This window comes from Rhinatrema bivittatum, chromosome 1 (genome assembly GCF_901001135.1).
Source record: "Rhinatrema bivittatum chromosome 1, aRhiBiv1.1, whole genome shotgun sequence".
Taxonomy (NCBI): Eukaryota; Metazoa; Chordata; class Amphibia; order Gymnophiona; family Rhinatrematidae; genus Rhinatrema; species Rhinatrema bivittatum.
In genome coordinates, this window is record NC_042615.1 from 592,835,761 (window position 1) to 592,849,311 (window position 13,551).

Consider the following 13,551-nt stretch of genomic DNA (forward strand, 5'->3'; position numbering starts at 1 on the left):
TTTCGATACCATTGACCACCAAATTCTTATTTCCATTCTTAAATCTATAGGTATTACAGGTACTGTATTACAATGGTTCATCTCATTTCTATCTGACCATATTCAACAAGTCAATATAAATAACTACTCCTCCGATCCATACTCCATTGCATCAGGTGTTCCACAGGGTTCCTCTATCTCCTATTCTTTTTAATATCTATCTGTTACCTCTCTGCCGCATATTAGCCTCATTAAACATAAAATTCAAAATCTATGCTGACGATATACAGTTCATGGTACCATATAACACCTCTTGGACCCATACATTATCTTTAGTATCACTATATCTCACAACTATTGACACTTGGCTTTCTCATAATCGCTTGAAATTAAATCCAAAAAAAAAAAAAGAAATAGTTCATCTCTCATCAATTACTGATTCATCTATAGGCCCCCCTCCTCAACTTATATTCAACGGAATAACCATTCCCATATCAAAATCTGCAAAAAACAGGCATAATAATCAACACAGACCTCTCATTAAAACAGCACATATCCATGATAACTAGGAACTCTTTCTATAAACTTCAACTCTTAAAACGGTTACGTCCTTTACTTTTCTTCCATGAGTTTCGGACTATACTTCAATCGCTCATCTTTTCCGGACTGGATTATTGTAATTCTCTATATATAGGTCTTCCAGAAAACACACTTCACTCACTCCAATTAATTCAAAATGCAGCAGCACGTATCCTAACAAATTCTTCAATAAAAAATCATATTACTCCAATGCTTCAATCCTTACATTGGTTACCAGTCAAATACAGAATACAATTCAAAATTTTATCCATTATACACTCTCTCATTTATACTCCCAATTCGGTCACTCTATGCTCCATTCTTCGAATATACAAACCAACCAGACATTTAAGGTCACTGGAAAAAAATCTTCTAGACATTCCCTCACTTCGACAAGCCCGCCTCGATATTACTAGAAAAAGAGCCTTTTCAGTCATAGGTCCCATTCTGTGGAATGCATTACCAGACTCCATCAGATCCATATCCAACTCCAAACACTTCAAAAAATCTTTAAAAACTCACTTATTTCAAACTGCATTTCATATACCACCTACCAAATAATCACATTACATTCCCAGAATACCCGCAAATTTAGTTTGGCACCCGATTTTTTTTTACCTAATTACTGATTTGTTTATGTTACCTATTTTATTTCAAACAATCTATTATTTTATATTAATGAAATTTTTGTAATTTTATATTCTCTATAAGTTAATTTACTCTTAATTAATCTTCTGTCTTTTTATTTCATTATTTTATTCTATTTTATTTGAATACATGTAAACCGTTTTGACTAAACACTGTTTGTAAAGACGGTATAGAAATACTTTTAAATTACTCTTTACCTGAGCTCAGCCTTCCCTGGCTGAGTACAAGGTCGGACTCCAGCTGCGTGGAAAGGGCAAGGACCTTCACTGCCACACTCTGCTTCCTGCACCTGCTTGATTTCAGTTTTTTTTTGTTTTGTTTTTTTTCAAAAGCTAAATCCACGCCAGCTGAAAAAAAAAAGCTACCGAACCAAGGCACTCATCTGAGGGAGGAATACAAAGATATCACCTCAGGAATTCTCAACTGAGGGAGGGACCATAAGGTATCACCACATGAGAGCAGGGAAAATAAGTCCTTTTCTCCTTTGAAAACGTTTAAGCAATCCCCAGTAGGTAGATGCACGTCCATCTGCTGGAGACCGATGTTAATGGTGTGTATATATATATACCCCTGCACTATGTCAGCTATGCTCCATTTCCATGTACCTCTAAAAGCAGATAATCCACTGGTTAGGATCCACCTGTCAGTATGCTAAGAAATCATTTTCTGTAATGAATTACAGAGGTATTGCATCATCTGGAACTGGTGAGGGGAGATCCTGCTTTGAAGCATTGCTAATTGAAATATTTTCTTCCCAGCAGTGTCTAAAAGTCTTAGGTCCTTCCCTTGAGGAGTGTTGGAAAACATTTGATTTCTTAGCTCTTTTAAAGAGCCAATTTGACAACTGAATCATGCTGAAGTTGAACTTTGTTATGGCCTGGACTATTTCTTACTCTGTATTTTAGGTCTATTCTGGCTACCAGCAAAGTAGCTGAGACGTTTCCCACATTTTGGTATGAAGCACTAGTAACACTTTATGGGCCGGTACTGTATGTCATTCTTTTGGGGATTTCATATATTTTAAAACACCTGGAAAAGCTTTAGTCAATTCCAGCTTTCCCTCTATCTGAAAAGGTATGAATTGTGCCATTTTCTGGGAAAAAAAATTAACAGAAAACTGGGTAAGAAATATTTTGTTTGATTGAAGGGACTCCAAAGGTATGTCTGGAAGTTTTTGATTAAAGACAAATGGAAGATTGCGATTCAATCTCAGAAGAAAATCTTTTCAGCACTGGGTCATCAGAAGATAGAGGCAAAGTCTATGGAATTTTCTTCATGTAAATTGCATACAAATTCTAGCCAGATCTTCTCTTCTGGCGATGGAGAAGGTACAGAGAAGGGCTACCAAAATGATAAGGGGAATGGAACAACTCCCCTATGAGGAAAGACTAGAGAGGTTAGGACTTTTCAGCTTGGAGAAGAGACGATTGAGGGGGGATATGATAGAGGTGTTTAAAATCATGAGAGGTCCAGAACGGGTAGATGTGAATCGGTTATTTACTCTTTCGGATAGTAGAAAGACTAGGGGGCACTCCATGAAGTTAGCATGGGGCACATTTAAAACTAATCGGAGAAAGTTCTTTTTTACTCAACGCACAATTAAACTCTGGAATTTGTTGCCAGAGGATGTGGTTAGTGCAGTTAGTATAGCTGTGTTTAAATAAGGATTGGATAAGTTCTTGGAGGAGAAGTCCATTATCTGCTATTAAGTTCACTTAGAGAATAGCCACTGCCATTAGCAATGGTAACATGGAATAGACTTAGTTTTTGGGTACTTGCCAGGTTCTTATGGCCTGGATTGGCCACTGTTGGAAACAGGATGCTGGGCTTGATGGACCCTTGGTCTGACCCAGTATGGCATTTTCGTATGTTATGTTCTGTACTAAAGTATGGGTTTCTTGTTTAGGATGACAGAATGTGGAAGATGAGTCAGATTCAGGAACAAGAACTGATGCAGAATCCAATTAGTATTTTTGGCTCTGAAGTAGATAGTGCCAATGGCTTTGTGCCATGATGAAGGGAGATTATTTTGGTCAGTGTTGATGCCCTGTGCCTCAAAGATTTGTCTGTGCAGGGCAAGATGTATTGAAGGCGAGTCTCCTTACTTCTGGGTAGTTGGAGCAGTTTAACTCCTCTTAGGAGACTGACTTTTTTTTGGTGGGGGGGGGGGGTCTGATCTGTCCAAATAGTTGGCTTTTTTTGACGAATATTCTTGAAATTTAAGAGTTCTTGGTGACATCCATCTACAAGCCTCACAACTATCACTATCTTAAGAGGGGCCCAAACAGCAGGAACAAAATGCCATGCAAGTCCACAGTAACCATCTTGTGCCTGCAAGAAGCTCAAAGTTTGAAGGGTCTTCTGTCAGATATGCTGAAGAACAGAATAATTTTCACTTTTCAATAACTGAGAACTAAAAAACTGATGGTGGTGGAATATCTTCCTCAAGCACTAAACCCCGATATGTATCAGTGAAATTGGTAGGACAGAAGAAATTGGGTCCAGGGTTTGTACACAGCAGCACAGTTATAAGAGGGTAGAGAGAGAGTCCTGATGGATGCGTAGGAATGAGCATTTTGGGTGGTAGAATGGCCGCCCTTAAGATGTCCTGCCACAAATCCCTGTCTGAGTGACAAGAACTTACTCGAGATGGAGGCCTTAGGGAGCAAATGTCTGATCCCTCTCTGCTCTTTTGGCTGAATTTGTGCCGTTTTGCACAGTGGGTTTTCTTAGCCAGTTGTTCTTGCATGATATGCGCCGATGCAACTCGAAGTACTGAAGATGAGTCATGGCTGGAAGAGGAGCTGTGCGCTGTTGATGTATGACGCATTGCCTCACAGCACATCGATGTGCATGAGTCGATGCGGTGTGCACCAATGCACCATATGTCGATCCGCTGTAGGTGGATGCTGCACCTGCACGGCAACTGTGCTGAGCAGCGATGCACCATGTGATTTTTTTTTTTCCTTTGGTGGTTTTTTTATGGGCTCCCAGACTTGTGGAAGGGCATTTAGATAAGGTCTTTTGCACAGAATCTGGCTGTGGAGTGGGTGAAACATGATTTTTTTTTTTTTTTTTAACATTGCCCAAAGAGGTACCTGTAAGCTGACTGACGTCTGTTTGCAGACAGGCAATTTTCTTGGCTCTTTGGCACTGAACTCCTGGGGACATGCGGGCGAGTTCTGGCAATTTGGTTGATTATAGTGTGGGCCGAAGCAGACATAACAAGTATGGCCATCCATTTTGGACATACATACATGGGCAAAATATTTGGAGCATGCTGTGGGGCATGAAGCCACTGTAGCACTAAAAAGTGCTTCCCCCCCCCCCCCCAAAGAAAGAGTTTAATGACGTAGAAAGAATCTCCTGCATCTGTGCAAGGCATGGATGAAACTGTTCTGGAATGGTTGTTCACACAGGAAGTCCTACGCATGCTCAGTACATTAAAAGTTAACAATCTTGAGAGACAACTCCGCAACGTGCCGCCCGATGTCGTCATCCATGGAGCATGGCTAATTCTGCCTGCTTACTGACAGAAAGACTCCTCAGGAAATTATAATCATGGGATAGGAAGCAATGTCCTACTGTGGACTGGTAACTGGTTAAAAGATGGGAAACAAAGGGTAGGACTAAATGGTCAGTTTTCCAAGTGGAGAAAAGTCATTCGTGGAGTACCACAGAGATTAGTATTGGGACCTGTGCTGTTTAACATAATAAATGATCAGGAAAAAGTGAATAACGAGTGAGGTGATCAAATTTGCTGATGACCATTACACAAAGTTGTTAAAACAGCAGCAAACTGCGAGATACTGCAGAGGAACCTTGTGAGACTAGGATACTGGGCATCTGGCAGATTAAATTTAATGTGGAAAAGGGTAAAGTGATGCACATAGGGAAAAATAATCTTAACTACAGGTACACAATGCTGGTTTCTGTACTGGGAATCACCACCCAGGAAAAAGACCTTTTGAGTTCTTGTGAACCATATGCTGACAGTTCAGTGTGTGAGGGCGGTCAAAAAAAAGGAAACAATGTTAGGAAAGATCTGAAAAGGAATGAAGAATAAAATGGAAAATATTTTACCAATGTATTGAGGCACCTTGAATACTACATACTGTTCTAGTCATCCCATCTCAAAGACAACATAACAGAAATAGAAACCGTGAAAAGGAGGGTGACAAAAATAATAGGGATAGAACAGCTCTCCTGAGAGATACTACACAGACAAAGGCTCTTCAGTTGGAAAAGAGAAGGCTGAGAAATTTATAAAAACGAGTGGGGTGGACAATTATTTACCCTTTCAAAAAAACCTACTAAAACAAGAGGACACTCCATAAAACTAGCAACCAGCAGATTTAAAACCAATAGTAGAAAGTACTTATGCACTCGGCACACAATTAAGCTGTGGAATCTATTACTAGAGGACATGGTCATGGTGTCTAACATATCGGGGTTTAAGAGAGGTTTGGACAAGCTCCTAATGCACCATTAACCAGGTATACCTAGGAACGCTATTACTGTCCCAGGGAGTGAGTAACAGGAAATACTTCTAATTCATGGGATCTGACAGGCATATGCAAGCTGGATTGGTCACTATCAGGCAGGATGCTAGGCTTGATAGACCCAGCATGGCATTTTTTATGTTCTCATTGAAAGATTAGCACATGATGAAAAAGCATGGGCTACATAGAGAGCAAAATCCCGTCTGATCGCTTCGGTGGAAGAAATTAGACTGAGAAGACTTGGACAGAGCAGCTGTATGGGAATTCCCATATATGCCCAAAGATCTAGTCTTTCTGAGCTCTAAGAGCACATCTTTCTCAGCACTGTCAGATGAGCTAGTGTTGCTGAAATTGTCCCTGCTTGTCTACAAAAGAAAAAAAAACACAAACACACTCTTCAGCAATTGTTTAAGATCACAAAGAACAAATCTAAAGTTCAAAGCAAAAGCAGCACAGAATTACCATACATGGATAGTAAGACTTTAGGTCTTTCCAAAAAGCTGTGGAAAAATCCATCTGTTTGGCACTCAGCACAGTCGTATGCCCCATGTGACTACAGTGAACTGCTCCCAGAATAGGTACAGGACAGTCAACAGCATGCACACAAGCTGCCCCACTCTGTACTGCTCTCTCCCACACAAGTATCAAGTCTGAATTATAAGCGAAATCTCTCTGAATGATGGTCATGAAAACCCAATTCTACAATTGTTGAGAACAAAGGCTCCAATTAATGATAACTTATGTGATGTCCATTAGAAACTAAGCAGAGAACATTGGCAGGTGAACTAAACATCTTTAAATAGAAAAAAAAAAGTTATTTTACAATATTTAAAATCTACCAAATATTTTTAGTGCTCATTTTCCAGTTACTAGATGCTTTCTAAAATCATTATGAACAAAGCGAAGAAATTCAACATTTCCAATTACAAATGTAATTCACTTATGTAGTATTACCATATGGGTTCATCTATTTCTCCGATTGCTATTGCTTTTCAGCTTTATTCTGGGATTTCCAAAATTTAAAACAGATTTGGTTATCACCTACTTTCTAAAAGACTCATTCTGGGTTTCAGGATGGCGGGATAAGCAAGAAAAACAGTTGATGGGACAAAGTACATGCACACATTTAAAGTAATCAATATTTACCAATACACCTTTAATCCAGCCAAACTTCACCACATCAACAACAGTTGCACCTTCCCCAGTGGGTATGCTTTCTTCTCCATTGGCAAATCCATCTTCAAAGGGTTCCTATGAATGAAAGTACAAACAAGAATTTACTACTCACATTAGCAAAAGCAAATATTCATACAATTAAATGTAGAAGTTAAAATAAAATCCAGGTACACTGACAATTACACAGAGAGCTGTTCATGAAATGATACTGTAAATGGCAACAACTTTTATAAGAACTCTCACAAGTAGAAATCCAGGCAGAGTAAAGATGTGTCTTACACACACAAAATGGGGTGACTTTTTTATATATTAGCAGACCATTATAAACCTGCAGGTTCTATCAGTCTGGAACTACCATAGGATTTCAGACTGAATTATATATCTAGCCCCACATCCTAATTTTAATCCATGGCTTGCAAATCTCACCTACTTATTTACCTTAAAATGTAAAGAGCAAAGAGAAAGGGAGCAATTTTAGAAAAGGAGGTCACAGTGCTACTTTTTCCCTATATAAAAAAGTTAGCAAGTAGTCTTATCCAGCCCATAGGCTAAGTCAAATTCAGGTTAGATTAAATTACATAATTTGGCTGGCAGCAGCAATATAGGAACATAAGTTATTTGAAGAAATTTAACCTTTATTAAATTATACATTTATCTTCCCTTTACATTTTGAGAGGGAATGGGAGTTGTTAGGAAAATCATGCTGTAAATTTTGTGCACAATGTAATGCTCTAAAAGGCAGACTAAGTGGCTAGGGTGGAAATTTCTTGGTAGTCAGCTCAAAGGTAACTTGCAATAGAAGGCTGGTAAGTAATTTGGCAGGGCAGCACTATCTGAAAAGTGCAAGCCAGAGAGGCAAGCAGGAGGAAGCACTCCTCCTAAGGAGCTGTTGCTGCTCTCTTCTCTCACCACCTATTGGTTTCAAAAACAAGAGAGTTCAAAACAAATTAGGACCAGGAGGAGGCAGCAAGTGTAGAAGCAATGAGGGAAGATGTTTCCTGCCTGATCTCATGTATGCTGGAGTAATAGTATCAAAATGATATTACACTGTACCGCATGAAAAAGCGCATAAAGTGAGGCAAGAAAAAGTCAAAGAAGTGAAAGTCTAAGTCCCTGTAACAACCAAAAGTTTGATACAGAGAAAGAAGAACAAAATCAGATGGGTGTCTGCTTCCTTCATTTTACTTTGTTGGTGGCATCTACTTCCATAAAAAGAGCATCAATGCTTATATAGCAATTCGTACCACTACCACGGATCATAAAATGGTGACAATTTCCCAACCCATATTTTCCCCTCCATTTAATCAGTTACGCTGTGCTATTACAATATGGTGATATATGCACTGTGAAAGTTCCTTACAGCTTTCAATCCAATCTATGCTAAATGTTTTTATCCTGTCATAGTGGTCATAAGGAAATGCAAAAATTTAAAGGCCCATACTGTGGTATCATATTGAACTAGTTGCCATGCCTTTTCCAAAGGTTCAGCCTCTGACTCCTTATCCAAGGCCTGCTAGATTCTCCTATCTTGTTCCTCCTCAAAGACTGCCAATGCTAACAATGGTTGGAAGGTCACGTCTTCCTGGGAACCCAGAGGTGTATCTATGGCAGACACCCGGACTCCAGGACACTTATGCACCAATGGAGGCAGACGTCAATGCTTCTTTGCCTTCATTCAATACCCAGGATCAGAACTCCTCTATGCCTGAGTCATATAGGCCCAACCCTTGGCCTTCTTAAGGCAGGAAGAGTCAAACAGTCTGTGTCTCTATAGTCTTTTCTGATGCTCTATGGTTGAGAGGGTTCGATGTGTAGGGTAAAAGCCAGTGACCCCTCAACCAGGATGTGCAAAACTGAACCTGAGCCTGCAGCCATGCACAGACTAAACCAAAGTGCAGGCCTATGCAACACAAAAATGGAGTCTTCAGTCACGTGATGATTTTGGCAGCTTCATATGGGACTGTGAATCACACAGAGGAGAAGAAAGTACAATTATTCTTCCTTATCAGACATCTGCTTGCACCTCCCCATTGTAAGACATTTACTTGTCATTGTTATTGTTGAGAATGTAAACCGAATTGATCAATAATTCTGTTATTGGAAAGTCGGTATAGAAAAAAAATGCTAAATAATAAATAAATGTACTAGAACCCCTAGGACACAAACTGTGAACATGTCCTTGGTAAAAACTTTGTACCTAGCCATGAAACCAGCTATGAAATGGGCAGCATTCAACAAATGTCCACTGATGAACTTCATTACCAGCAGTGAGAATATTCATATGCATTTGGTCTCAGAATGTCAATCCTGTGTCTATAGATGACTACATCCAATTAAGATCAAACATTGGATCCTATGGAACTGAATATGCAATGAAGTTCTGAACAGAGAAAAGAACACTAAACTATACAGACTGTGGACATTTTCCTTAAGGACTTTTCCCCCAAAGGATTTTTCCCAAGGAACTTTTCCCAGGTGATTTTGTTCCCCAGAACTTTGACTGTAGCAGTTCACTATATCCGTGAACTAGCAAGCTTGAATTCTACGTTTAGCATAGCCTGCTCCACTAATCTTGAGTAGGTGCCTTGTCAACTTATTCCTTGAGAGAACTTTAGCAAGCCAAGTACTTCTTTACTCTGTTACTGCCGGGCATCTCTCAGACCTCTGGGTTCTATTTTCCTGACATTTGCTGGATGGGTTACTGGATTCTCTGTAGGAGTATGACCCACCAATGGCTAAAGGTGAGAAACTAGCTTAATCTTTCAGCTGGGTTAATTAGTTTGGCACTGTTTATTCATGAAGTGCAAGTTGACTTGGTGATAACACGTGAGTTTATGCTCATTTTTCATAACCGTGCTTGCTCTGTAAACTTTAGAAACTTAGAAACAAATACATGAACTGTATTAAAATCTTGTATACTTATGCTGCTACAAGAAAACGAATTACTTCACAAAAGTATAAGCAACTGTTCCCTCAAAACTACTGAATTCGTATCAGATTATCAGTTCACTCTTTTAATCATCTGCAGCCACTATCTAGCCTACAGATACCCTCCTGGCGTTGATGCATCATCCTGGATCCCTTGGTGTCAATGCATTCGATGTTAATATGCCAGACTAACGATGCCCAACATGCTTCTCATTGAGCACCAAGCAGAACAGTCGCCCCCTAGGCGGTCATGGTCCTGTGAAAACATCCCGGAATATCACAGGACACATCTTTCACAGGGATACATGGTAGACATGACCCTGTCGCACAGAGGGCACCTTTTAAAATGGCTGGTAAATTTATCAATGGCCAGAGGAAAAACTAAAAGGGCAAAACTGAAGAACTATGACCATGTATTGGTCAATGCTTCTTGGTATACACTAAACAACCAAAATTTACAAAAATGTCTGAAACATTTTATTTAAGGACACTACAAAAGAGAAAATACCATTGGGCCCCATGATGAGCAATTCCTGACAGTCCCTGAGTTTTTTTGTTTTCTGGAACAGGCAGGAGAGTAGACGCTGCAGAAAATAAATTGAGGGGTTCCCATGTGGAATCATGCCAGTCTGTGTATGCCCAGTAGGGCACATTTAAATTTCTAGAAACTGACAAATGTTCCAGGCCAAGCCCCATCAGATGTCACCACTTCTGACAACTGCCATCCTGCTTGTCCTTGGAGAAATGTGTAATAAAATGGGATTTGTAAAAGCTAAGGTTTGTATCTAAATGATTAATCTACAACAGAAGAAAAACAATTAAGCAAGTAGTAGTTACTGTCTCAGCACAATCTTAAGAGCAGGACAACCAGCTAAGGGATTTGGACATTACTGAATGTAGTTAAAACATTACAGATGCAGTCCCAGAAGTTCCTATTTAAGGAAAATTTTCCTTCCAAAAGGTCAACTATCAGCAGCTTTGACATCTATTTACTCTGTTTCAAGACTATGTAGACTGGAAGTCTAAAGAATCAGAGACAGCCAGAAGGGGGGAAGTTCTATAGCTCTATAGTGTAGGTAACAGCCTTGTATGCACATGCACATAGGTTCAAATCCCACCATTTAACAGGATTGCCTCCAAACTTAGAGAAAAAGGGGGAGCACTCACACACACACCAGGCCGCCATAGTGGCAAGACAATCCCATTTTGTTTCTCTTCAACCTGCTAGAAGGAGTAAGCTCATATATACACATACAGGCACAGAGAGGCAAACACCCATCATACATACAGTTACCCCATACCAAAACTCACCCCACCCAGACTCAAAGACACCACATCTAAACACACATCACCAGTGGCATGGGCTGAAAATTGTCAAAAAAAAAAGTTTGGTGCCAGCTAAAAGTTTTTGGGAGCGATGAAAAACTCCATCCCATCCTGCTCAACTTTTGTTTTTGCTTTTTCACTGTATTCACTCATTTTTCTCGTTTGTATTTTCTTAGTTTGCCTCTCTTATTTTCTCATATTCTGATTTGCTTATTTAACGTTTCACTTTTTGCCTCTTCTTCCTTCACCATCGCCTCATTCTCACTGGTCTCTCTGCCCATTCCCCTCCCCTAACTCAATACTCTTTTTTCCCCCAGGCAGGTAATAGCTGTGATCTCTCTCCCTGAACCGTTACTTGGCAGCAACAGGAACTCCTCCTGGGCTAAGGTCTGAAGTGGCAGCTCTTCGTGGATTGTGAAACACCGCAGTGGATGTTCTCATGTCCAGTTCTTCTACAGAGAAAGCGACTCCCCACTTTGACCCACCACAACAGAGGCAGTTCCTCTCTTTGGCCTACTGAAAGACACATGGTTAAACTGTGACATGCTTAGGCAACTACCTCCCTCCTGACCTTGCAGTGTCTCCACAGCACAGAGTTGAGAATGCAGTTGTTTTTTTCTTCCCTTATTGGGTAACCAGCATGCCCCCCTCATGAAGGGCCAACCCCCAGTTTGCTCACTCCCTTTTTAAGTAATAAGTTAAACTGATCTGAATGCATAACAAATCCTTTTCTAAAATTTTTCAGCATGTTTAGAATTTATGAATATAGAAATCAGGAAATGTATGTGGTTTGTACATAAGTTTACCCACAAGCTATGAACTTCTTTGTACAGAATAAGGCAAAACTTGTTTACCTGCAACAGGTGTTTTCAGAGGACAGCAGAAGGCCAAGCCCTCACAGGTGGGTGAGGTCATCTGACACAGCCTGGAGAGTAGAGTTTAATAGCTTCTAGAAGCTTTTGGCATGCTCTGAGCATGAACATGCTGTCCCGTGTCATAGATGTCAAAGTCCTCCTCCCCCCCCCAGTCCATGCTTAACTTAGCTACAAATTTGTATAACCAATTCCAAGGAGAAGTAGGTGGGTTCTGCAAGGAATTATATTCTGCAGGCTACTGAGAAAACCTGTTACAAGTAAGAAACGTTTACTTTCTGAGATCAATCAGGCTGTTAAGTCCTTACTATGGGCACAAACATTTTGGGTGGTAAACCACTTTTTGCCATTTTCTCTTAAAAAAATAAAAATAAAACAGCAATGAAACAATAATAAATGGGCCCTAGTGGGGATGCAGATGGATTGTAAAACTCAAAGACAGGACAGATAAGTCTAACTTGCATTTAAGTCTTTAAACAATAAAGAAATGTGTGAGTGTCAGTGTGCACATCACAGATTTGCTAATCTCCTCCATGGAGGCCAATCTCAGGTGGCACAATCAAACCTGCCTGAGCATAACAAAAACAATGCCATCTGCTATCCAATTAGAAAGAATGCATATGACAACAGCAGTTCCAGGACTGTTGGGGTAAAATTAAAAAAAAAAAAAAAAAAAAAAAAAAAAAAGAGCTAGATGGACTTTCAAAGGACTTTATTCCACACCAGAAAGAAATCTAAGACTCTTTTGCCGTAATCGTGAAGCTCTAAGAGGGGGGGGGGGGGAATCTACCCAAGAGCGCAGGAAAAAATGTCTCCTTATGAAATCTGAGATGGTAGCTTTAGGTGCTTCATTTGCTGTTAGACACCCATGCAAAATGTATTGTAATACTTAATGCCATTAGATATGTTTTCTTTGACCCAAGTTGCAGGACTTCATAGAGGCCAGATGTACTACTCCTTCTTACTCCATCTTAGATGATTTTTTTTTTTTGTATAAAAGAGGGCAGTGCTAGTTCTAGGCAGCTGTTATTATTCTTTTGTTACCACCTTGAATTGTATGGTCGATTTGCTCTAAGACCATTTTCTCTCTCTCCCATTATATATGTTTACCATGAGAACACTGCTGACATTTTCTTTATTATATATTTTTTCTCACAATGTACCAGTCTTTCTTTTCAAATATGTTTGTATTTGAAATAATGTTAAACTTCAATAAAAATAAAGTAAAAAAAAAAAGACTTTTGCAATCCAAACTGTACAGGACTTTTTCACCCTTGTGGACATGTGACCTGGGGAAAAATATGTTGGAAGGATAATTAACTGGTAAAGGTAGAAGTCAGACACCGCCTTAGGTAGAAATATAGGACGTATACACAATCATCCCATTAAAAAAAAAATTTCAGGCAAGGTGAATAAGAGACAAGGACCTTGAACTCACTGACTGTGTGCTGAAGTGACCGCCACCAGAAATTTGATCTTCAGGTCAGGGATTTAAGCTCATGGAAATATAATAGCTCAAAGGGAGCTTTCTTCAGTTGAGT

General features: G+C 39.7%; 1 protein-coding gene across 1 annotated transcript in view; it reads right to left on the reverse strand.

Annotated features, from left to right (window-relative positions):
- SLC12A2 (solute carrier family 12 member 2) overlaps window positions 1-13,551 on the reverse strand; it is a 368,551-nt gene that overhangs the window by 262,194 nt on the left and 92,806 nt on the right. The window contains 1 exon segment of the mRNA XM_029619121.1: window positions 6,855-6,959. Within this exon segment, the coding sequence (XP_029474981.1) occupies window positions 6,855-6,959 (105 nt within the window).